General features: G+C 40.2%; 1 protein-coding gene across 1 annotated transcript in view; it reads left to right on the top strand.

Moving 5' to 3' along the window:
• Positions 1-26,092, top strand: part of LOC114204075 (patched domain-containing protein 3-like) — a 34,691-nt gene extending 8,599 nt beyond the window's left edge. The window contains 7 exon segments of the mRNA XM_088025512.1: positions 6,893-7,074; positions 7,460-8,065; positions 9,013-9,134; positions 20,314-20,459; positions 24,289-24,879; positions 24,882-25,085; positions 25,088-26,092. Coding sequence (XP_087881638.1) covers positions 6,893-7,074; positions 7,460-8,065; positions 9,013-9,134; positions 20,314-20,459; positions 24,289-24,879; positions 24,882-25,085; positions 25,088-25,986 — 2,750 coding nt within the window. The 3' untranslated portion in view covers positions 25,987-26,092.

The raw sequence follows: 26,092 nt of genomic DNA, 5'->3' as shown, positions 1-26,092 counted from the left end.
CCCAAATAAACAAAATCACTAATGAAAGGGGAGAAATTACAACCAACACCACAGAAATACAAATATTTTCAACAGAGTATTATGAAAACCTATATGCCAACAAATTCAACAATCTAGAAGAAATAGATAAATTCCTAGAAACATATAAATTATGAAAAGTAAAACAAGAAGAAATAGTTAATTTGAACAGACCAATTACCAGCAGTGAAATTGAATCAATAATCAAAAAACTCCCAAAAAATAAAAGTCCAGGACCAGACAGCTTCACAGGCAAATTCTACCGAACATGTAAAAAAGAGTTAATACCTATTCCTCTCAAATATTTCAAAAAAATAGAAAGGGAAGGAAAACTTCCAAATTCATTCTGATGAGGCCAATATCACCCTGATACCAAAACCAGACAAAGACACTACAAAAAAGAGAACACAGGCCAGTATCTCTCATGCAAAAGTCCTCAACAAAATATTAGCAAACTGAATCCAACAGTATGTTAATAAAAAAATCATACACCACAATCGAGTGGGATTTATTCCCAGGATGCAAGGGTGGTTCAACAGTCCCAGAACAATCAACATGATATGTCACATCACTGAGAGAAAGGATAAAAACCATATGATCATTTCAATAGATGCAGAAAACCCATTCAACAAAGTACAACATCCATGCATGATAAAAACTCTCTGTTAAGTAGGTCTACAGGGACTATACCTCAACATAATAAAGAACTTATATGAAAAATCCACAGTCAACATCATAATCAACGGTGAAACAACAGAACTACCCTTTGATCCAGTAATTGTACTACTGGGTATTTCCCTCAAAACACAAAAGCACTAATTCAAAAGGATACATGCATTCCTATGTTTACTGCAGCATTATTTACAATAGCCAAAATACGGAAGCAGCCCAATGTCCATCAACAGATGAATGGATAAAGAAGTGGTATGAGTGTACACACACACACACACACACACACACACACACACAATGGAATATTATTCAGTTATAAAAAGGAATGAAATCTCGCCATTTGCAACGGCATGGATGGAGCTAGAGAGTATAATGTTAAGCAAAGCAAAATAAGTCAGTCAGAGAAATACAAATACCATATGATTTCACTCACAGGTAGAATTTTAGAAACAAAAGAAACCAGCAAAGGAAAAAAAGAGAGAGAGAGAGAGAGAGAGACAAACCAAGAAAGAGAGTCTTAACTATGAGAATAAACTGATGGTTACCAGTGAGGAGGGGGGGGGTGGGTGAAACAGGTGGTGGGGATTAAAGAGTACACTTATCATGGTGGAAAAATAAAATAAAATAAAGAAAAAGAGGGGGGAAAAGAAACAGGTTATTTCTATCTTATATAAACTTTTGCAGAGAATAGAAAAAGAGAGAAAATTACCCTTATAAGGCTTGTTAACCAAATTGGACCATAAAAGAAAATTAGAGGCCAATCTCACCTCAACATGAGTGCAGTATTGCTATATAAAAGTTAGCAGATGGAACCCACATTATATTCTGACATTTAGGGTTTTCAAGCATTTTTTTCCCAAGATTAAAAAACAATAATACCATTTGCCACATACATAGATGAAGGAGAGACTCCATAGGTTCTTCCCAATAGATTAACTCACATGATTTGATAAAAATTTAACTCCATCATGAAAAAGCAACTTTGTAGCAAACTTTCCTTACCTTCATAAAGGTACAAAACTAAAACAAACAAAAAATCCCACTCAGTGGTGAAAATATTTCTAATAATAATAGCCCTTACTGAATTTCATGTTTTAAATAATTTCACGTGTATTCAATAATTTAATCCTAAGAACCCCAATAGCAAGGTATTATCTTCTCCATTTGACAAGTGGAAAATGTGACAGAGAGAGGTTAAGTAACTTGCCCAAAATCACACAGGTAGTAAGAGGTAGAGCTGGGATGTGAACCCAGGCACATTAGCCTCAAAGTCCGTCCATACTTTTAACCAGGATGCCATAATTTCTTGAAAAATATCCAAAACCGCTTAATTTCCACTGGCCGTGTAGACCATGCACTCCTGGGTTGAGTGTGGATTCTGTCTAGTCCCGTTTGAGCAGAACTTATGTGGGCCCTAGAACTTGTGTCTTAGGGTCACTTTCCGCTGAGGTCCCCATATCCATTTCAGCGGTAGAGTCACCCTCAGTAGATTCCTGAACAGAAGCTGTTATTCATGCTCCTAAAGTCTATGCCCCTTGGGGTCTAGCAAGGATCAATACTTCTGCCATGTTCTCTCCCCACCAAAACTAATCTTTTTCAGCTTTTGGATTTTTCTCTACTCTTAAGAACTTACTTCACTTCAGTGGGAGGCAGGAGATCTTCCCTTTCTCACATTGCTTTCTGTGGTGGAGATCCAGGACATAGACTACCCGCTCCTCCGGGCTGCATTTGCTCTACTCTTTTTAAGAAGGTTCCCTTAGTTTTAGAAATGTTATCCTGCCCCTCAGAGTGATCCCTTTCCTTCTCAAAAAACCTGTAAGCAGCCCTGTTTGGTGGCACTGAGTGCTCTCCCTTTACTATTTCCCCTTGATTTAAGGCTCAGACATTTGGTTTGCTAACATAGTCTTCTAGTTTTGTTTTGGGAAGGCTCCCATAAGACAGAAGTATAAAGCCAAGGAGTTACTGAATGATCCAATTACCCACTGCTTACCGAATCTTGCCCACCTTCACCTTCACCTCCATTGGATAAATTCATACTCTCCCAGTGGACTTCAAGTCCAGGGTCAATCACTTTCGTCGCCCCTGGTTCCTTGTCGCATTTCTCCTCTTACCTGTGCTTCTCTTTTGAGAAGATTTAACTCTAGAAATTCTTGGTCCCCTAGGGCTCAGGAGATACGAAAATCTTTCCCTAAATAACTTCATCACTTTGAGACCGACTTAATAATATGCGAAAGAGTCTAATCTAATTGCCCACGTTCTAGACTTAAAAGTCTACTCAGATTTTTTGTAACCACTGTGACTAGCTCTCCCGTTCTTCAAGGGAACATCCCCAAGGGCACCTGCAGTTACTCAGGTATCCCGTGGATTTGTGCTCCCTCTGGGAGCATTAGTCTGGTTTCCTCCGTTTCATTTTTTAAGACTCTAGTCACTCTCTCTAACCTATTAATTTTTAATTACCCCCTCCCCCTTTAAAGTCCTCCACAGTCAGCTGTCAAGTCTGGTTACTGTTGCTGTGTTTCCCTTTCTGTACGTTGAGCGTGGCCTTCAAGATCTCCGCTTTCCTGTTCTGTCTAATGTGCTCTCCCAAATTCCAACAATTCCTTTAAGGAAATCTTAATTTTTCTTTCTCTCAAGCATTCTCTAGCTTGTCTTCTGCTATTTCCTGAGCCATGTTTTTGGGCATCGCTATAGTATAAAAAATGAGAAATTCACCTTATTATATAAAAAGGAATTTAATGAAGGTCAATGATAAAGTAACTACTTCGAAGAGTTTTACCAGCAGCACTGCGAACCCCAAGCCCATAAAAACCTGAGTTCTCTTGCTTCCAAGAAGTCAAACCCCAAATGCACAAGTACTTATCAACCTTCTGCTTGTGTCACAGTTGCTAATGTCCCACTGAACCAAGTAAGTCACATGGCTAAACCCAGAGTCAATGTGGGAGGGAACTATGAAAAGTCATAAATACTGGGAGCCACGATTCATTGGGGACCTGGGTAACTCAGCCAGGTGTCTACTCTTGATTTCGGTTCAGGTCATGATCTCAGGGTTGTGAGATGGAGTCCCAAGTCAGGCTCTGCACCGGGCATGGAGCGTACTTGGGATTCTCTCTCCCTCTTCTTCTGCTCCTTCTTTCTCTCTTTCTGTCTCTCAAAAAAAAAAAAAAAAAAAAAAGTTTCTTCCCCATCACTACATTCAAGATCAATTCTTGCTGCTGTCCTTTCTTCAGTTTCTTAATTATTCATATTTCAATGTTAGAGCCTCTTCTCAATGGCCAATCGTTTTATTAAATCTTTAGATTTCAATCTAGAAAAGGAAAACCGAGTGACTTCATAACGCTCTGTGACAGATTATTATGCGAGTTAGGAGGAATGGCTATACTGTTTTAATTCCAGAAAGGAAAAGGAAAAAAGCTTAAGATAGGGCAGGTGAAAAGATGCAAAAAAATACCTGCTGTCTCAGTTACAACACAGGCATCTGGGCGGTCCCTACGGGATCCACAGAATATATTTCAGCCCTTATGTCTGCCGTATTTGAATTATATCATTTCTAGAGCTGTGGAAAGACAAGCAGGACCACCTCAGTTATGACTAACATTAGAGTGTCCTCTGAGTATCAAACACAGGGATGAACAAGATGCAGTCCTTGTGTCTGAGGAGCTCATACTCAAGTGTGGGAAACAGATTATCAAGTAACTAAAATACAGACTTAAAAGAGAAGCATCCTATAAATAAAAATGGCAAATAAATTTTTAAATAAGAAATAAAAAAATAACGGGCAACTGCCCTTTATTTATGCCAAAGTCAGTTTGGCTAACCTGAGAGAATGGGACTTAGAAAAGGAGAAACAGGGGGAAGAGAAAAAAAATTGGACAGGCTTGAGAAGGGACTGGGGAACAGAAGAAAATGGAATCAACGTGTAAGAGAAAAGAAAAGGTAATGCTTTGCCTGCTTCATTTTATCTAGACTGAAGAAGGGTAAGAAGTATACTAGATAAAATTTTAAGTTCTAAACTGTATTCTTGAATTCCCAATACCCACCCCCTTCTCATCCAGAAGGTATTTTATAAAGTATGGAGAATCCTATCCTGACAAAGTAGACACCATTCTCACATTAAGGCCAGAGGGTTGTCTGAATTGAAAGGAAGAAACTTCAGAGACTTGTCCCTTAGGACATGTGACTTCTAGGCCATGTTATAGCTGCACTTGGATTAGTCTAGAGCTCTGAAACCAATAGAAAGGGTGTCACGACTCAAATAGGGCAGATGAGCTCATTTTAAAAGTGCCAAATTCCTTTTATGGAATAATACAGTAAAACCGGTGGGGAACAAGTATTAGTGGTATTTTTTATTGACATTCTAAACCCACACAAACATTAGTAATCTAGATAACTAGATTAGCAAAATTATGTAATCTAGAATCAATGAACTAGAATGAAAAAACTCGATAAAATCAAACCTTCAGGTACATATTTTCCTATAGAATTTAGTACTTCACAGTGGCTGATTTATGAGCAATTGTAGAAATTTTGTTTTGAATGTTGTGTTTTGAGAATAAAAAAAAAAAACACGCTGATGCTGTGCTAAAGAAATACCATAAAGATGGGCAGTAAGAGGCCCTGTGTTTGGTTTTGCACATTACAGAATACTTGTGAACACCCTCCCTCTAACATTACATCCTAAATGTTTAGGAAACCAGCTGAGCCATTTCTCTCCATAAAGTTAATATGGTTTAACAAATGGAATTCCCAGATCAGTTCCTCCATTTAAATGTGGTACAGGTGCCTCTAGATTTATAGCACACCAAGGATAAACTCCAGATGTAGCTATAACTAGGACTTGCAACATGCAGATAAAGGAGAAAAGGAATCCTCGGTCCCATTTACCCTAACTTTTTTTAAAATAGAAAACGGGGTGGGTGGCTCAGTCCTTAAGCGTCTGCCTTCGGCTCAGGTCATGATCCCAGGCTCTTGGGATCGAGCCCCATGTCAGGCTCCCTGCTCAGCGGGAAGCCTGCTTCTCCTTCTCCCTCTGCAGCTCCCCCTGCTTGTGTTCCCTCTCTCGCTCTCTCTCTCTGGCAAAAAATAAATAGAATCTTTAAAAAATAAAAAAATTTTAAAAATTTTAAAAATTCAATAGAAACTGTGTGCCATCTTGTGGTTATTAATGTCACTCTTAAGCAATGACTTTCTGTAAAGCCAACTTAACAGTATCTCTTATTACTTTCTCCTTTAAAATACTGTTAAAGGTACCTTCCTTAAACTCTTGGCCTTGGTATTCTTACAATCTGGAGATTTCGGTAAAATGCCACAACTCCCCACAGAAAAACGCAATCACAATTAATGCTAGGTGACTGCCAACTATGGAAAACATGGCAAGCAATTCTCCTAACTCTAGGAACCGCTCACCACCTGCCTTTCAGTTCCTGCATGTTAAAAGGTAGGTGAGGACTTTCATAAAAAAGGTGACATGAACACAGGGGTCCCTCCATCCTGGGAACTGTGGAACAGACCAAAGATAAACACTCACTTCTCATTCTACACCTTGACTTCTAACCTTTTACAAGGCGAATGTCTATTTTAGCTTGTAGTTAATAAAAATAATAAAGTAAGTGTACCAGGTTCACCTTAGCCAATAACTGTGTTACTGGATGATCCCAGAAAGGTTAGGACATGTGTGTGTGTGGACAAACCAAATTCCCCCAATAAAATGTAAGTCTTGTAGAACAGGCACGCATCTTACTCACCTTTAGGAAGTGTTTCTGTGTTAACTAGACTCCCGAGGGCACAGGCATGCCCCAGACAAATTTGGGGCTAGTGAGGCTATGGGTCAAAACACGTGATCCCTGGGTCGCCTAGTGGCTCAGTCGTTAAGCATCTGCCTTCGGCTCAGGTCATGATCCCAGTGTCCTGCGATCGAGTCCCACATCGGGCTCCTTGCTCAGTGAGGAGCCTGCTTCTCCCTCTCCCTCTACTGCTCCCCCTGCTTGTGCTCTCTCTCTCTCTCCCTCACAAATAAATGAATAAAAATCCTAAAAAAAAAAAAAAACAAACACGTGATCCCCAACCACGCCTCCAGGCTCCCGGCGTGAACCGCCAGAAGTCAAACAGACTCGGGTAGAATTTCTCCAGGAAGCCGTTGCTCCCCCAAGTAGCTGCAGTCTCATCAGCTGTCCAGTTTGAGAACGTTGCTTTTCCTTGCTGAAAGTGAGCCTTAGTCCCTCCACGGGTGGTGCCAGAGGCCTGGCCCGAGGCGGAGGCGAGGCGGAGGCGAGGCAGGAACCGGAGCTGAACTGGGCTTCCCGGCAGAGCATGCAGTCCCTTGAGCATCCCAATCCCAGTCGGTGTCAGTGCGGGGACGTTCAAGTCTGCCGGCTCCCCGGTCAGAAAGTCAGTTGTGGGAGAGACCCCGCTGCCACACCGACTGCCTAGAGGCGCCCCTCTCCCACGCCTTCGGAAGGCTGGGGTGGGAGGTGGGCTCGCACCCCTGGATCTTCCTGCTGGCACCCATGCTGCTGACGGCTGCTCTGGGCACTACCTCGATTTACTGCCCCAAGGATTTATTTATTTTTTTTATTTTTAGATTGTTTTTAAATTTATTTGAGAGAGAGAATGAGAGAGAGAGCACATGAGGGGGGGAGGGTCAGAGGGAGAAGCAGACTCCCTGCTGAGCAGGGAGCCTGATGTGAGACTCGATCCCGGGACTCCAGGATCATGACCTGAGCCGAAGGCAATCGCTTAACCAACTGAGCCACCCAGGCGCCCCTGGCCCAAGGATTTAGAAGAAAACCTCGAGGAGAAGTACACCCCCATAGGGAGCCCGGCCAAAGCTGAGCGGCGCTTTGTGCAGGGACATGTTACCGGCAAGGACTCTTACCGCTTCTCCATCTCCAGGAAGAGCACCGAAGTCAATTTCGCCTGTATTCTGGCAGTCTCCAACACGGCCTCACTGCTAGAACAAGAAATCCTAGAGGAAATTGGTAAACTGAAGGACGTGGTACAGGATCTGTATGTGACAGAGGAAAACGGAACCCAGATCCGCTACAGTCAGGTGTGCGCTAAGAACCACGGCCTCTGCGTGCCCTCCAACCCACTCCTGGCTGCCTGGCAGATGAACAAGAACCTCGACCTGAGACACATCACCTTCCCAATCTTCAACCAAACAGGTCAGCCCATCTACATGGCCGGCACCATTGGAGGAACCCTTTCAGGCAAGAGGACGGGAAGGAACCAGTTACTCCTGAAAGCCAAAGCCATGTGACTTCTGTACTACCTGAAGACTGAGGATGGAGAGATCAACGAGCTTAGCAAGATGTGGTTGATCCATTTCCTGGACCAATTTAGCAACATCGAAACGAGTCTGGCCCTGAAGAAGATCCAGGTACCTGGTGGCTGGGCTTGATAGGGAGGCCAGGAGAAGGTGGGAGGAATAAGGACACTCCTTCCAAGGATCATAGCAGTAGCACTCCCTGATTATTTGAGGGAGTCCTTGGCTTGAAGCTGGGAGTGCTCTACTCTATTTGGTACTTAATCCAGAGTCCTTAATCTCACGCATCAAAGGATGCCACAAATCTTAAATCTTTAGTAATGTTCTGGTGGAAAACACAAATCCTACATCCTCAAGGTAGGTCTGTTCCATACAGACATTGACCATCAGGTTTCCTAGTCAAATGACTTTGAAATTCCTACTTTTAGTTAAAGTCTCTGCTGTTTGGGGGAGCCCCCTAAAACTTGTTTGGACTTCACTGAAATAAAAAATAAAATTAAAAAAAAAAAACCTTTAAGCAGAAGTTCCATGCTGTTTTTGAAAAGAGAACTAGCTTAGCATTTTCCGAGTAAGTGATCGCATAGTGCCAGGCACATGCTAACTATTCGGTAACGTTGGGCCAGCAAGCCTACTAGTACTTGTGAATAAGCCTGGTCAGAGTGAGACAACTACTGGAAAAAGCCTTTGAATGCTAGATCTTTCTGAAATATCAATGCAATTAAAATAGTAAAAGATAACAACCTAATAAAATTTAGAAAAAGTGACACTTTTCTGTGGCTGTTAATGACTTCACGGTCTCATACAGAACTCAGATTTTGTATAGTCAGGAGTTTCAAACTTCGGGTTTTTGCAAGAAACTTTGGAAAGCATGGCAGGGATTTGCGGGAAGAAGCATATCTATGTTGCCTTCTTTATTCTAAAGTCATAGTTCACATATTTTGATCTTTTACTAAATTTTAACCTGTTGTTTCAATGAATAAGCTATAGTGTTTCAGTAGTGTTTGTAACACACACAGATATTGGAGTGAAAAGTTATTTACTTGGGTATATTTTTGTGGCAGGTGGTCTATTTCACGTCACTTTCCAGACAACTAGAATTTGAAGCAACTTCTATGAACGTGATCCCTTTGTTGCACTTGGCATACGTGCTAATCATATTATTTGCAGTCGCATCATGCTACAGGTAAAACAGCTTTACTGGTTGTTTAACTCTTTTTAAAAATTATTTGCGTGCGATGAAATACATATAAAAGATATAAAATATGTCATTTCAATCATTTTTCAGTGGCATTAATCAGATTCACACTGTCAGCCGTTGAATTAGATTCAACGTGCAACCGTCACAACTATCTGTTTCTAAACATTTTCCATCACCCCAAACAGAATTTGTATAAGCATTAGGCAGTAACCCTCCACGGCCCCAGTCCCGGTTAACCTTCATCTACTTTCTATCCCTATGAATTTGCCTGTTCTAGAGATTTCATATAAGTGGAATCATACAATATATGTTCTTTTGTAACTGGCTCATTTCACTTAGCACAATGTTTTCAAGGTTCAGCTATGACGTGGCTTGCATCAAAACTTCATTCCTTTTTATGACTGACTAATATTTCATCGTGTATAAACAGCACTGTTTATCCACTTGTCTGTTGATGGGCACTTGCAATGTTTCCACCTTTTGGCTATTGTAAATAATGCTGGTGGACAAATATTTGTTTGAGCTCCTGTTTTCAATTCCTTTCAGTATATACCTAAGAGTTGAATTGGTGAGTTGTATGATAATTCCTTGAAGAACGGCCAAACTGCTTGCCACAGAGGCTACCCCATTTTATATCCTACCAGCAATGTATAAGGGTTCCAATTACTGCACATCCTCACCAACACTTGTTACTTTTTGTTTTATTGATTATAGCCATCTTAGTAGTGGCAAAGTGTGGCTTGATTTACAATTCCCTAATTACTGATGATGTTCAGTATCTTTTCATGCGTTTATTGGCCATTTGCCTATCTTCCTTGGAGAGATGTCTATGCAAGTCCTTTGCCCATTTTTTAATTGGGTTATTTGTCTTTCGGTTGTTGAGTCCTGTTGTTGATGAGTACTTTGTGTATTTTGGATATTAAACCCTTATCAGAGATATGATTTCTAGGGGTGCCTGGGTGGCTCAGTTGGTTGAGCGTCCCAACTCTTGGTTTCAGCTCAGCTCATGATCTCAGGGTTGTGAGATCGAGCCCCTCGTCAGGCTCAGTGCTGGGTGTGGAGCCTACTTAAGATTTTCTCTTCCCCCCACCCGCCCCTCTCCCCTGCTCATGCTCTTGCTATCTTTCTCTTTCTCTCTTTCTCAAAAAAAAAAAAAAAAAAAATACATGACTTGTAAATATTTCCTCCCACTTCCATGTACTGTCTCTTCACTTTTTTGATAATGTCTTTAATGCACAGGATTTTTTAATTTTGATGAAATCCAATTTGTCTTTTATCATTTTCTTTTTGCTAATTATGCTTTTGGTGTTACATCTATGAATCCATTGACAAGTCCAAGGTCATGCACATTTTCCCTGTGTTTCCTTCTAAGAGTTTCATGGTTTTACCTCTTATATTTAAGTTGTTGATCAGCTTTTATTTTTTTATTTTTTTAAAGATTTATTTATTTATTTGAAAGAGAGAGAGAATGAGAGAGAGAGAGCACATGAGAGGGGGGAGGGTCAGAGGGAGAAGCAGACTCCCTGTTGAGCAGGGAGCCGGATGCAGGACTCGATCCTGGGACTCCAGGATCATGACCTGAGCCGAAGGCAGTCGCTTAACCAACTGAGCCACCCAGGCGCCCTTGATCAGCTTTTAGTTCATTTTTGTATACGGTGTGAGTAGAGGTCATTCTACTCACATATGGAATTCATTCTTGCACATATGGAAATCCAGTTGTCCAAGTACCATGTGTTGAAGAGACTGTTCTTTCCAAGTTGGTTGGATTTGGCATCCTTGTCAAAAATCAATTGGCTGTAGACGTATGGGTTTATTTCTGGACTCTCAATTCTATTCCATTAGCCTACAAGTCTGTTGATTTGCTAGTACCACACTCTTTTGATTGCTGTAGCTTTGTTGTGGAAATCAGAGTCCTCCAGTTCTTTTCTTCCTTTTCATGATTAGTTTGGATTATCCAGGGATCCTTGCAATTCCGTAGGAAGTTGAGGGTTGGGTTTTCCATTTCTGAAGAAAAAAGGCCAATTGGAATTTTGTAAGAAAGAGTGTGTTGAATCTATAGGTTGTTTTAGGTGTGATTGACATTTTAACAATACTGTCCTCCTCCCCATGAACTAAGGATTTCTTTCCATTAATTTAGGTCTTCTTTAGTTTCTTTACCAAATTTTTGTAATTTTTAGTCTTTCACTTCCTTGTTTAAATTTATTTCTAAATATTTTATTATTTTAGACACTATTTAAATGGAATTGCTTTCTTCATTTCATTTATGGATTGTTGATTGCACACAAATAGAAACAACTGATTTTTGTGTGTTGATCTTGTATCTTGCAGCTTTGCTCAATTTGTTTATTAACTCTATTAGTTTGATTGTGGATTCTTCGGAATTTTCAGATATAGGATCATGTAATCATGTAAAAAGGAATAGTTACCTTCTTCATTTCCAGTTTGAATTCCTTTTATTTCTATTTCTTATCTCATTGCTCTGGCTAGCACTTCTACTTCAGTGTTGAATGCCATTGGTGAAAATGGGCACCTTTATCTTGTTCCTGACTTTAGAGGGAACTCTTTCAATCTTTCACTATTGACTATAATGTTAGCTCTGCAGTTTTCATAAATGCCCCTATCATTTTGAGGAAGTTCATTTCTATTCCTTGCTTCTTGAGGTTTTTTTTTTTTTTATCATAAATGGGTATTAGATCTTGTCAAATGCCTTTTCTGCATCTATTGAGAAGATCATGTGCTTTTTATCCTTTACTCTATTAGTGTGGTGTATTACACTGATTGATTTTCCCATGTTGAACCACTCTTGCATCGCTGCGATAAATCCCACTTGGTCATGATGTATAATCCTCTTAATGTTCTATTGAATTGGGTTCGCTAGAATTTTATTAAGGATATCTGCATCCATAGTCATAAGAGATGTTGATCTGTAGTCTTCTTGTAGTCTTTGTCTTGCATTGGTATTAGTGTAATGTGGCCTCATAGAATGAGTTAGGAAGTGTTCCTTCCTTTTCAATTTTTTGGAAGGATTTGAGAAGGATTGGTGTTAATTCTTCTTTACGTGTTTAGTAAAAATCACCAGTGAAATGATTTGGTCTTGGACTTTTCTTTGTCGGGAGGTTTTTGATTACCGATTCAATCTTTTTCCTTCTTACATGTCTGTTGAGATTTTCTATTTCATCTTGAGTCAGTTTAGGTCTTTTGTGTGTTTCTAGAAATTTGTGCATTTCACCTAGGTTATCTAATTTGTTGGTGTAAGTCGTTTATAGTATTTTTTATAATCCTTTCTATTTCTCTAAAATCAGTAGTAATGCCTTCACTTTCATATCTGATTTAGTTATTTGGATCTTCTTTTTCTTCGTCACTCTAGATAAAAGTTTGTCAATTTGTTGATTTTTTTAAATAACCAACTTTTACTTTTGTTCATTCTCCTTTGTTTTTCTATTCCAGTTTTATTTTTCTCTGTTCTAATCTTTTCATTTCCTTCCTTCTGTTAGCTTTGGGTTTTGTTTTGTTTCTATTTCTACAGAATGTCTAGAAATCACCATAAGGTGATTTAAGATCTTTTTTCTTTTTTTAATGTAGTAGAAATTTATCTGTGAGCACTGGTGTTGCTACATCCAGTAAATTATGATATGGTATACTGTGTATTTCTTTTCATTTGTTGCTAAGTATTTTCTAGTTTCCTGTGTGATTTATTCTTTGGCCCATTAGTTGTTTAATTTCCATATATTTTGAATTATCCAGTTTTCCCTCTATTATTGATTTGGAGCTTCATTCCATTGCTGGTTGAAAAGATACTTTGTGTAATTTCAATATTTTTACACTTTCAGACATATTTTGTAACCTAACATATGATCTATTCCAGAGGATGTTTCACGTGCACTTGAGAATTCTGCTATCATTGGGTTGAGTGTTCTATATATCTCTGTAAGGTCTAACTGATTTATAGTGTTGTCCATTTCTTATGTTTCCTTATAGATTATCTGCCTAGGTGTTTTATTTATTATTGAAAATGGTATACTGGGGCACGTGGGTGGCTCAGTTGGTTGGGTGGCTGCCTTTGGCTCAGGTCGTGATCCTGGAGTTCCAGGATCGAGTCCCGCGTCAGGCTCCCTGCTCGGCGGGGAGTCTGCTTCTCTCTCTGACCCTCCCCTTCTCATGTTCTCTCTCTCTCATTCTCTCTCTCAATAAATAAATAAAATCTTAAAAAAAAAAAGAAAATGGTATACTGAATTCTCCAACTATTACTGTAGAGCTACCTATTTCTCTCTACAAGTCTGTCAATATTTGCTTCATGTATTCTGGGTCTCTATTGGTGGCGCATGTATGTTTGTAGTTTTTCTATCTTCTTGATAGAAGGCCTTTTTATCAATATATAATGTCCTTCTTTGTCTCTTTTAACCATTTTTAAAATAAAGTCTCTTTTGTCTCATATTAGTATATCCACCCCTGCTGTCCTTTGGTTACTATTCGTATGAAACATCTTTCTCCATCCTTTAACTTTCCATTTGTTTATGTCTTTGGATCTAAAGTGAGTCTCTTGTAGACAGCAGAGGGTTGAATCATGTTATTTTATCCATTTTGTCAATCTCTACGTTTTGACTGGAGACTTTAGTACATTTATATTTAAAGTAACTGCTGACAAGAAAAGACTTCTGCTATTTGGCTCTTTGCATTCTGTGTATCTTATAGCTTTTTGTCCCTCATTTCATCCATTATGCCTCTTGAATATTTAGTTTCCATTTTTCTAGTGAGCTGTTTGATTCTCTTGTCATTTCCTTTGGCAATGACTTTGTGAGATTTTCTTACCATGGAGATTCATATAATTCTAAATTTTAAACAATCTACATTAAATTGATACCAGCTTAACTTCAAAAACACACAAATAGGGTGGCGCCTGAGTGGCTCAGTTGGTTAAGTGTCTGACTCTTGGTTTCAGCTCAGGTCATGATCTCATGGGTGGTGAAATTGAGCCCCACAGCGGGCTCTGTGCTCAATGTGGAGTCTGCTTGAAGATTCTCTCCCTCTGCCCTTCCCCCCACTCGCTCTCTTGCTCTCTCTCAAATAAATAAATGTTAAGCATAACATTATTTTAATTTATTATTATAAATTTAAACATTATTTTTTTAATTTCCTTATCAGTGCTCTCCTTTAGCTCTGTCAGCATATGTAGAACAGTGTTTATAGTGTTTGTTTAGTTAAGTCCTATCTTTGTCTTTACTCAAGGATTATTTCTGTTGATTTATTTTGTTTCAAACATATTTTGAGCCACTTTCCTCTTTCTTTGTGTACCTTGTGATTTTTGCTGTTGTCGTTGTTGTTGAAAACTGGGCATTTGGCTGTCATGAGGTAGTAACTGGAAATCAGATTCCCCCTTCCCTAGAGTTTTCTGTTGTTTTTTAATGTGTTTATTTAAGTCTGCAGTAGTCCATTTTCTTACTGATTTCCTCAAACTATTATTGTAAAGACTGTAATTCTTGTTTTTGTAGTCACTAAAGTTTCTGTACCTTAGCTTGTGTTTAGCTAGTGTCTTTTTTTTAAATTTATTTATTCATGAGAGACAGAGGGAGAAAGAGAGAGGGAGAGAGAGAGAGAGAGAGAGAGAAGCAGAGGGAGAAGCAGGCTCCCAAGGAGCAGGGAGCCCGATGCGGGACTCAATCCCAGGACCCCGGGATCATGACCTGAGCCGAAGGCAGATGCTTAACCATCTGAGCCACCCAGGCGCCTTAGCTAGTGTCTTGACATAGACTTCCTTGGATGCCAGGAGCTCTCCCACTTTTTGCAAAGTGGTTCTATGCCTGGACCCTCCTTCAGCACTTAGCAAGACTTACACTGTGCCTAGGGATCAGCCCTAGGTGAAAGCTTAGGGTCTTCTCAGGTTTTTTCTGAGCATACATCTTGCCCTGAGTAACTTTCGAAATTCCCCAGTATACCTGAGTGCTTTTTACTGTCCTAAATTCCCAGAGAAATGCTACTCATCTTTAGCCACCGGCGGTCTTTTGTATTTTTGAGCTGTAACCTTTTGCTCTATGCACTTGAGGTTTGTTAACTCAACCTGTGGCATTTCCAATTTTCTCAACCTGAGTTGAGTTAGACAAAACAGAGGAGTGCTTCGCATCAGTCCTTCAGGTAGCCCCCAAACATGTTGGAACAGACATAAAATGTTTTAGGAATACGATCTGCTCTGCTTCCTCCAGAAACAGGGAATTGGTTCCATACTGGTGACATGAGCTGTTACGGCTTTAAGACTGCCACTGCCTTAATGCTGTGGCCACCTTGAGCCTGTGGCCGCTTTAACACATCTGCCACTTTATGACTTCTACCACACTGGAGAGGGAGAGGGACAGGGCATGTAAATTCACTATAAAACCTTCCTACTAGTTTGAAGTGCTCCCCCACCTTTTCTTTTATTCAACACTTGCTTGGTTGTTGTAAGCTTTTGACTATTTTTCAGAGTTCACAGAATTCTGAAAATATATGCTTCTTTTTCTATATTTCTGGGGCTTGGGAGGGGTGATGAGACTTGGGAAATTCCTACTCCAGGTTTTGCTGACGTCCAGCACTAAACTCTTATTATTTAAACTTTTTTCCCGATTAGCCATAGGGTGCAATCAGAGAGAATAGTAAAAAGACATAAAGAAATTGTGGCCAGGGACGCCTGGGTGGCTCAGTTGGTTAAGTGGCTACCTTCAGCTCAGGTCACGATCTCAGGGTCTTGGGATCGAGCCCCACATCTGGCTCCTTGCTCAGCAGGGAGCCTGCTTCTCCCTCTCCCTCTGCCCGCCACTCCCCCTGCTTGTGCGCTCTCTCTCTGTCAAATAAATAAATAAAATCTTCAAAAAAAAAAAAAAGAAATTGTGGCCAGTTTTGTTTGATTTGGCGTATGTTTTTTATCTTACATATTGTGCCAATTATGACTAATTATTCCATTTGGAGGCAGATATGCTGATAGAACTAAACAAGTCCTTATTTCTGTTATAAGCTTGAACTAGCACTTCTAAGTATATAAAAATTTAATCTCTAATTTAACTGACTTAGGTATCTTCATTGTTCTGATGTGGGGTTTACCTTGTTAAGCGCTTAAAAATTGTTATCTAGGCATTAGGGTTGACTTGGGCTCTTGTGATCAGACAACCAAAATATGAAAAATATCAGCAAAACAAAAGAATTGAGGTGTAGAAAGAACCCCACAGATTATATCATTCCAGTGATTCTCAGCAGTCACAGAGAGATCTCTAAACCCACATATTCTGAGGCCCTGCCCTATTGAATGAAGTCTCTGTGGGTTCAGTTAGGAAATCTATATTTCAAAAACTTCTCTAGTTGATTCTCATGCGTAGGTTGGTTTCGAACAAATGATATCATTTAACTCTCTAGATTTTAAGGTAGAGAAAAATGAGGCCCCAGGAGGTAAAGGGAGTTAACCACAGTGGGTACTTCTCTGGAGTCAATAAACTATCTCACAACTTTGTTATTCTGGAAAGAAAGACCACATCCCCTAGAAAGCAAACAAACCAAAATACTAAAGAGGAAGGGTAGGAGGGAGGGAGAGAGGGAGGAAGAATGGGGAGGGGAAAAGACAAAATTCAGTCTTGTTAAAGTCGGTAGAGTAAAAAAAAAATGTTAAACTAGTGTGGAATCTACAAGGTACCAACAACTGGTTTGGTACAAGTTTTCTACTAGAGAAAGTTTTCAACTACATAGTTGGTTCTGAAGCTACAAGTTTATATCAATTCTTGCTTCTCTTCACAAATGATTATGGACAGGGGCGCCCGGGTGGCTCAGTCGTTGGGCGTCTGCCTGCGGCTCGGGTCGTGATCCCAGGGTCCCGGGATCGAGCCCCGCATCGGGCTCCCTGCTCCGCGGGAGGCCTGCTTCTCCCTCTCCCACTCCCCCTGCTTGTGTTCCCTCTCTCGCTGTGTCTCTCTCTGCAAATAAATAAATAAAATCTTAAAAAAAAACAACAACAGATGATTATGGACAGTAATACAGAAAATCTTATACCAAAGGCAATTAGAAAATGATTTATATTTATGTCTCTTTGAAGACATTATGTGGATGTAACCAACATACTGAACACATGGGACTCATGAGGTATAAACATACAGCAACTTTATTTTGGTCTCCCTTTGTTCCCTTTAAGTTTTGTAGGTCGAGCAAGTTCTTCCTCTGTCGCCCGAAAACTCAGGCAGGTCCTGTGACTTTTGTGGTCATTCTTAGGTAAGACAAAATGCTCCATTCAGAATTAAAATGCCAGTGTCCATGTAATAATCAAAAGGGGTAACTGGGTTTGAAGCTAAGTTTCCCCCCAGCACTCTTAGCCAGAGCAGGCTGCGCGGGATAGTCCTTAATGGGGAAAAAGGGGACTCACCAGCCCTCTTCTATCACGTCTCTCCCTACTTTCCATCTTGCTAAGGTGCCTCCTGGGTTGGAGCATGCCCAGGGAGAAGAGGAAAGGGAGCAGGAAAATTCTTAAGGTACAGATGCTGCCATGATGGTTCAGTTCGATGATTCAATTCAATTTCAAGCCTTCTCTGGGCTCGCAAATAAAACTAATTCCCCCAAGAATGTGTTTGTAAGTTCCTTGGACATCTCCCACACCTACCCCTCTGTTATCACTGAGAATCTCTTCTCTCTGTTCTGGGCGGGGCCTCCTAGACAGTCCCTAAGCCATTGCCTATCCTGCTTGTGTCAGATACTTACGTATGAAGGTTATTCTTTGCATGCATGCATTTGCCTCACACAGAACCCGTATTTTTTTTTAAGAAAGATTTTTCTTTCTTTCTTTATTTGACAGAGAGAGACACAGCGAGAGAGGGAACACAAGCAGGGGGAGTGGGCGAGGGAGAAGCAGGCTTCCCGCGGAGCAGGGAGCCCGATGTGGGGCTCGATCCCAGGGCCCTGGGATCATGACCTGAGCCGAAGGCAGACGCTGAACGACTGAGCCACCCGGGCGCCCCCAGAACCCTTACTTGAACACATTTTAGGGTTCTATGTTTATTGTCTTGTAGTGAAGTCATGTGAACAATAGTAAGACTTTTTCAAGTTTATGCTCTAATTTAAACCTTATTCTACAGCAAGTAGTGGTATATTGAGCTTCTAGACTATTTCAGAATTGTCTAACATTCTGGAAATGACAAAACTTACCCCAAATATTAGATCAGTTTCTGAAACAATCTGGGGAAAATCTTTCCCTTCTCAAACACACTCTAAATTATTGTTTACTCGTGGGAGACATCATTACCTTTCAAGGAAGGTAACCCTCACCAAACATACAGATTGTTTTCTAAGGGCAGTAATTTCTAATTTAGCCCTTCTCTGCTAAGTGAATAAAAAATTCAGAAGATTGGCCATTTTGCTGCCAGTGATGCCCAAATCGGCCTGAGCACTGCAATCGTATGAGGAAAGTTTTAGACACAGAGACTCAGCAGCTTCACTACAAACCTACTGAATCAGGATCTGCATAGCTAGGTTCCAGGAAATCTAAGGTTCTAAGACTCTCCTAGGTCATTCTGATAAACTGCTTAAAGCAAAATCCTTCTGGGGGACTGGAATATCTGCGAGTGTATTCACCAAACTCCTACAGTGTTCCACTTTCAAATCTTTTCTTCCATTGCCTATTGAACATTAAAATAAAGGTCATTGAGAGAAAGTCAACTGAGCAACTAGTCAAAGTAAAGTCATACTCCCCCATCTGAAAAATTCACACCAAAAAATCCGGAAACTTGAGAGAAGAAATGGAAATAAATGTCATATGTAACTTTTATTCTCCTTAATCTTTCTGATTTCAGAGTTCATCTTTGTTACTTTCTTCTTTTAAACTGCTATAAGCCAGTAGTGTTTGAAGAAAGTATTCATTATAGTCAAATTTTATTCTAACAAAGCAATTTACTTTTGCTCTGGAATTTTGCGTGTGTGGTTGATTTGGGGCCCTGAATTTAACTCCTAGCACCGGTGGGCTGAAAAAAAGTGAAATACAACCATGGCGTAGACCTTTTTTTCATAATAAGAAAGTTTAGCTACTTTATTGTTACAACAGTAAAAGGTCTTTAGTCGTGTTCTTGCTGTGTTAGAATCAGTGCTTCCATTTCCATAGTGGACTCCTAGTTTTCAATCCAAACTTCGTTTCTCTCTCTTCCTAAAAATATCTAGAGACGAATATCAGTCATTTGTTTTGAAGCAGTTAACAAACAAGTGAGGTATAAAACCAGAGATTGTTGTCAATATTTTTAAATGTAATGTGGAGGGCCCCTGGGTGGCTCAGCGGTTAAGTGTCGCCTTTGGCTCAGATCATGATCCCAGGGTTGTGGGATCGAGTCCAGCGTCAGGCTCCCTGCTTCTCCCTCTCCCTCTGCCTGCCATGCCCCCTGCTTGTGCTCCCTGGCTCTCTCACTGTCTCTCTGACAAATAAATAAATAAATAAATAAATAAATAAATAATCTTTTTAAAAAATGTCATGTTGTGGTTGTTGGGTAGGTCAAGTACCGAATCCATACTTTAAAATGCTGTCTATATATTCTCATTTCTGGGAAACAGGCACGTCTTTGTTACTCAAAATGGACTACATTTCCAACTCTTTTGCAATTAGTAGCAACTTTTCTAGAGCCCACTTCAGCAGTAGACAAGAATCCTGAAAATGTTTTAGGAGGAGTCTTTCTACATTTTGCTAAGCACAATGCATATTGAACCTGGCTCTGAAATACAGGAGCTATTTAGGATTGCATCTATGGCTAGCTGGGGTCAAGGGTTGGGTGAAAAGAGCACTGGGTATGGGTACTTTCTCTGCTACAGCTTGCCCTCCCTTTGCTGTTGTATTCCATTGACACCCTTTGAAGAGCAGAGAGGAATTAACCATCGGGAGTGCTTTAGTGCATCTTTGTGGTTCTCAGCTACCAGTCAGTGGGGAGTAGTGCTTGCTCAGCTGCAGAAGAATCACCCAGGAAGTCTGGCAAAAGCACAGATAACTTCTCTGTTCCCTCTCTCCTTTTTCCCACTTGGTCTGGGATGGTGCCTGGGAGTTAAAGGTCTCCAGTAGACAGGTATGGGAATGATTGCCCAAGAGCTTTCTGACCAGGTGTCCAGGTCGAGAATGCTATAAACCGATGGAATTTCCGTATAGAAGCTACCACCACAGATCCCATGATTTTTCTCTCCAAATATACAGGAGTGACTGTGTATGCAACAAAATGTGAGCTGCAGCCTTTGGAGTGATTTCTGCGGCCTTGGCAGTGGTGAGCGGTTTTGGCCTGATGTTGGACATTGGGGTGCCATTTGTGATCCTAGTTGCAAATTCACCGTTTCTTATTCTGGGTGAGTAAAACAAAACGTTGAGACTACACGTTGTAAATGTGGGGGTGCAGGGTAGATAAGGGAAGGAGTTTAGGTTAGATTAAGCAAAATAATTATATTTAAGTGGCTCTATAGATCCAAAATGAGGTGACAGGAAAAAAGAAAGTCAAATTGAATTATGTGTCCTTAGAGGTAGAGAAGTCTAGTACCCCAGATGGGAAAACACAGACAAGGGACATGAACAGGCAGTTCACACCCCAAAAGTCCGAAATATGAATCCCCCGAAATATAAGAAAAAAATAATTTCCTCTCTCAATTAACTGAGGGATGAAAATTAAACCAAAAGTGAGACACCTTGTTTTCTTACCAGATTAATAAATGTCAGCAAGATTGAAGGAAAGTTGTATGGAAATGAACACTCATTCTGCTATGGGACAATGATAAACTGGTACACCCTTCTGTTAGTCCAGTTTTGCAACAAATCAAAAGACTTAAAAATTAAACAGGGAATGCCTTTGGCTTACTGATGCCACTTCTAGGCATTTGTCCTAGTAATTGGACAAGTGCTTAAAAAGTAGAAAAATTATGTTCATTTTGGCATTATGTAGAACAGGAAGGTTTTGAAAGCCATCTAATCCCCTATCAACATGGGATTGGGCAACTCAAACATAACATATTAAGATTTTGAATCCTATTCAGTCCTTAGAAAGAGGTAGATTTATAAGATCTGTAAGGTACATATAAGACCTAAAACCTCTGCCAGAAAAATGCCGGTTATGAAACAAGGTGTTCGAAATAGAGAGATACAGTTGTACGGGCGTATTTGTACAGGACAAATTCTGGATGGACATATGTAAAAATGAAGGGTGGAATTACAGTTGCTCAAATTTTTCTCTGTATTTTCCTGTACTTTCAGAATTTATAATAAGCATGAGAAAACAAAGGTGTTTATATTTGAGGAAGCAAGGAGCTTGGAAGTAGTAGTATTTGGTTTCCCAGGGCAGACAGTGATGAGCTGTATACTGGATGTCTAGTCCACAGCTATACTTAGTCACTCAGTACCCCCCACAGCCAATAACAACTATGGTTAAGGTGTATATAATTGATTTAATGTAAACCAGGATTGGATAGTATGTGTATTCACGGGAGTGTGAACGGTTCTGTGTGTGTGTGTGTGTGTGTGTGTGTGATTTAAGCAACTCAAGCAAGAAATGTGTGAGGACAATTTCTGAATAAGGTTCTATAAATAATAAAACTAGTTTTTAAATACCTGATAAATATCGATGAGTTCATTCTTGGTCCTTAGTACTTCTGATTCTCCCTTTTGTCCAGCTGACTACAACTGAAATCCTCAAGGCCGCTAGCCATGGGATGGCGGGATGCAGTTTGTGACAGACTGTGTAGACTTACGTTCTTTTAGAGCCTTCTGCCTTCTTGATCATACCCATAGAACATCTGATCAGAGGCAAAGTTGCAATTCCTAGCGCCCTCCCATGGAGAAGATCCCCCCAAATTGAAATGAAGATCAGCATTTTATTCCACTTTTTGTATTTACTTGTTTATTTTATTGAGTTTGTATCAGTATACATGAGTGGAAGTAGGTGTCAACTCTAGTAGAAAGCTTGAGGGAGGTGAACTTTCTCAGCAACATGCTCATGCTGTCCTTACTAATTCCCCTTTCTTCTTGCTAGTCCCCCTTTCCAAGTTTTCAGTGGTGATTTCAAAGTCCTCAAATGTTCTTCTGCCGTCTCTATTCCAAACCAGTCGTGAAACATCCCTGTGGAAAAGAATTACCTTAGTAGGCATTAATATGTAAGGGATTCTTAAGATTGACTTTGGTGCGTGTGTCTGACCTCAAGAGTACTTGCATTTTACTAACAATTCCCTAACCGGGGAAAGTAAGTTTAAATCCTGACATTCTGGGTACCAAAAACAAAGTAGGAGGAAAATGGTGTGTGTGTGTGTGTGTGTGTGTGTGTGTGTGTGTGTGTGTGTGTGTGTGACAGAGAGAGAGAGAGAGAGAGAGAGAGAACTATGTGGTCCCTCTCAAATCATACCACATTGATAGTTAGATGCTAACTGTAGAACAGATAAGTCCAGCTTATATTTTAAGCAACAGAATGTTGGCTTGATGTGTTTGGGCATCTGTATAAAATGGTTTATGAGGTTCCTAGAAACATCGCCAAAGGCAAGGGAAGCAAGGGCAAAAATGAACTATTGGGATTTCATCAAGATAAAAAGCTTTTGCACAGCAAAAGAAACAGTCCACAAAACCAAAAGACAACCGACAGAATGGGAGAAAATATTTGCAAATGACATATCAGATAAAGGGCTAGTATCCAAAATCTATAAAGAACTTATCAAACTCAACACCCAAAGAACAAATAATCCAATCAAGAAATGGGCAGAAGACATGAACTGACATTTTTCCAAAGAAGACATCCAAATGGCCAACAGACACATGAAAAAGTGCTCCACATCGCTCGGCATCAGGGAAATCCAAATCAAAACCTCATGAGATACCACCTCACACCAGTCAGAATGGCTAAAATGAACAAGTCAGGAAGTGACAGATGTTGGCGGGGATGCGGAGAAAGGGGAACCCTCCTACACTGTTGGTGGGAATGCAAGCTGGTGCAACCACTCTGGAAAAGAGTATGGAGGTTCCTCAAACAGTTGAAAGTAGAGCTACCATACGATCCAGCAATTGCACTACTGGTTATTTACGCCAAAGATACAAATGTAGGGATCCGAAGGGGTACGTGCACCCCGATGTTTATAGCAGCAACGTCCACAATAGCCAAACTGTGGAAAGAGCCAAGATGTCCATCGACAGATGAATGGATAAAGAAGATGTGGTATATATACACAATGGAATATTGTGCAGTCATCAAAAGGAATGAGATTTTGCCATTTGCAATGACGTGGATGGAACTGGAGGGTGTTATGCTGAGGGAAATAAGTCAATCAGAGAAAGACATGTATCATATGACCTCACTGATATGAGAAATTCTTAATCTCAGGAAGCAAACTGAGGGTTGCTGGAGTGGTGGGGGGTGGGAGGGACGGGGTGGCTGGGTGATAGACATTGGGGAGGGTATGTGCTATGGTGAGCGCTGTGAATTGTGCAAGACTGTTGAATCACAAATCTGTACTTCTGAAACAAATAATGCAACATATGTTAAGAAAAAAGAAAAAGAAGAAGATAGCAGGAGGGGAAGAATGAAGGGGAGTAAGTCAGAGGGGGAGACGAACCATGAGAGACGATGGACTCTGAAAAACAAACTGAGGGTTTTAGAGGGGAGGGGGGTGGGGGGATGGGTTAGTCTGGTGATGGGTATTAAAGAGGGCAAATTCTGTGTGGAGCACTGGGTGTTATGCACAAACAATGAATCATGGAACACTACATCAAGAACTAATGATGTAATGTATGGTGATTAACATAACAATAAAAAAATTTAAAAAAATGGTTTATGAGGGAAAATGGTCTCTCAAGTAATCCAGTGGAATCAAAGATACACTGCTAATCCTGCTTCGACTAACACCCACAACAGTTTCCTGACTCGTCATTAAAACACCCTACATGAGGACTAGGAGTAGAGCATCCTGTGCTAGGTACAAATAACGGGAGTACGTACGAAGCACAGAGTTGTTACAGAGGAAGGGGTGAATTCTGTGGTGGATTCAGAGGCAACCAGAGAAAGCAACTGGGAAAATAGTATCAAAGCACAGATTGGGCAAGATAAATAAGACCCCTTCTAAGAGATGGACAAAGAAGATGGTTTGAGTTTATGTGTTTAGTTTTTAATGGGTATTAATGTGCATGAAGATTGTTTCCCTTTTTTAACAGGTGTTGCGGTTGACGATATGTTCATAATGATTTCTGCCTGGCAGAAGACTAGCCTCGTGGATAACACAAAACAGCGGCTGTCCAGTGTCTATTCCAAAGTGGCGGTGTCGATTACAATCACCACCATCACCAACGTCCTAGCCTTCTATACAGGGATTATGACCTCTTTCAGGTCCATACAATACTTTTGCATCTATACGGGAACAACCCTGCTCTTTTGTTATTTCGATAACATCACCTGTTTCGGAGCATTTATGGCTCTGGATGGTAACAGAGAAGGAGTCTGTCTACGCTGGTTGAAAAAGCCAGAAACTCCTGACCAAAAATGTTCCTCACTGAAAAGGTCCTGCTGTCTCCCATGTGATTCTCTCCCGGATGAACAAGAAACTGATATCCATCCGATGAATTTTTTCTTTCGAGACTGTTTTGGCCCTTTTCTCACAAGCACTGAGTCCAGAGTTTTTGTAGTGCTTATATACATTTTGTACATCATGAGCAGTATCTATGGGTGTTTCCAAGTGCAGGAAGGTTTAGACCTTCGAAATTTGGCAAGTGACGATTCCTACATCACACCATGTTTTAATGTAGAAGAGGATATTTTTTGGATTATGGTCCCAGGGTTATGGTTGCTGTTACTGAACCTCTTGACTACTGGGATAAAGATGCTAGGCAAAAACTGGAACTACGTCTGGCAGATTTGGAAAACAGTGACTATGTAGATAAAAATCTCACAGAGTTTTGGTTACGAGAGTATGTGCAGTATATGGAAAACAGCAAGCAAGATGTAAATGATAAGGACATTTTATGAATGGCTTGCCCAATTTTTTAACACGTTTTCCACTTTTTGTGTCTGATACTAATATTTCATCGTCACATGAAATCATTTCTTCCCGGGGCTTCGTTCAGACCGTGGGTGTTTCTTCTTCAGCCGATGAGAAGAAGGTGTTATCCCAGTTACGCAGCAGAGCTGAAAAGTGCAAAATCCCCCTAATGGTGTATAACCAGGCATTTGTATATTTTGATCAGTATACCCCCGTATTGGAAAACACTGTTCGAAATGTCATTGTTGCATCAACCGCTATGTTCGTTGTTTCCTTATTGTTAATTCCTCATCCACTGTGTTCCTTGTGGGTAACTTATGCTACTGCATCTGCGATTGTGGGAGTAACGGGTCTCCTGGCATTCTGGAATGTCAGTCTCGATTCCATATCCATGGTTAATCTTGTCATTTGCATAGGGTTTTCTTTCGATTTTTCTGCACACATTTCTTAGGCATTTGTTTCCAGCTCTAAGCTGTCAGTAAACCAAAAAGCAATTGAGGCAGTGTATGGGCTAGGCTACCCACTGTTACAAAGTGCACTTTCAACAGTAATAGGGGTGTGTGTTTTATCTGCAGCTAAAGCATACATCTTCAGGACATTTTTTAAGATGATGTTTCTTGTTATGGTATTTGGGGCTGCTCATGGCCTAATTTTTATTCCAGTATTCTTAACCTTTTTTTTTGAAGGTCTGTTTGAATATCCACTAACAAATCAAAGACTAATTATAAAATTCCTGATTGTCGCACTCCAATCTGATAACAGGGCACTATTAGAAATAGTCAATAAACTAAAAACAAAGGCATGTTTCCTTGGCTTGGAAATCCCATTTAAATTGTTATTGAAAATATCCTGGAAAAATCAATTAGGCTTACATTAAAATATCTTTACTATAGGAAGTGTTGTCATCTTTATTACGGTCTATACAATCATTCATAAGGTATGACTTTCCAATTATTTTTTCCTTTTGTTTCATTGTTAGAAGT

Source organism: Eumetopias jubatus, unplaced genomic scaffold (assembly GCF_037043125.1).
Source record: "Eumetopias jubatus isolate StellerSeaLion01/CBP00866 unplaced genomic scaffold, mEumJub1_p1.0 scaffold_8, whole genome shotgun sequence".
Classification (NCBI taxonomy): Eukaryota; Metazoa; Chordata; class Mammalia; order Carnivora; family Otariidae; genus Eumetopias; species Eumetopias jubatus.
Note: the sequence above shows the minus strand (reverse complement) of the source record. Positions and strands in the feature narration are given on the sequence as shown.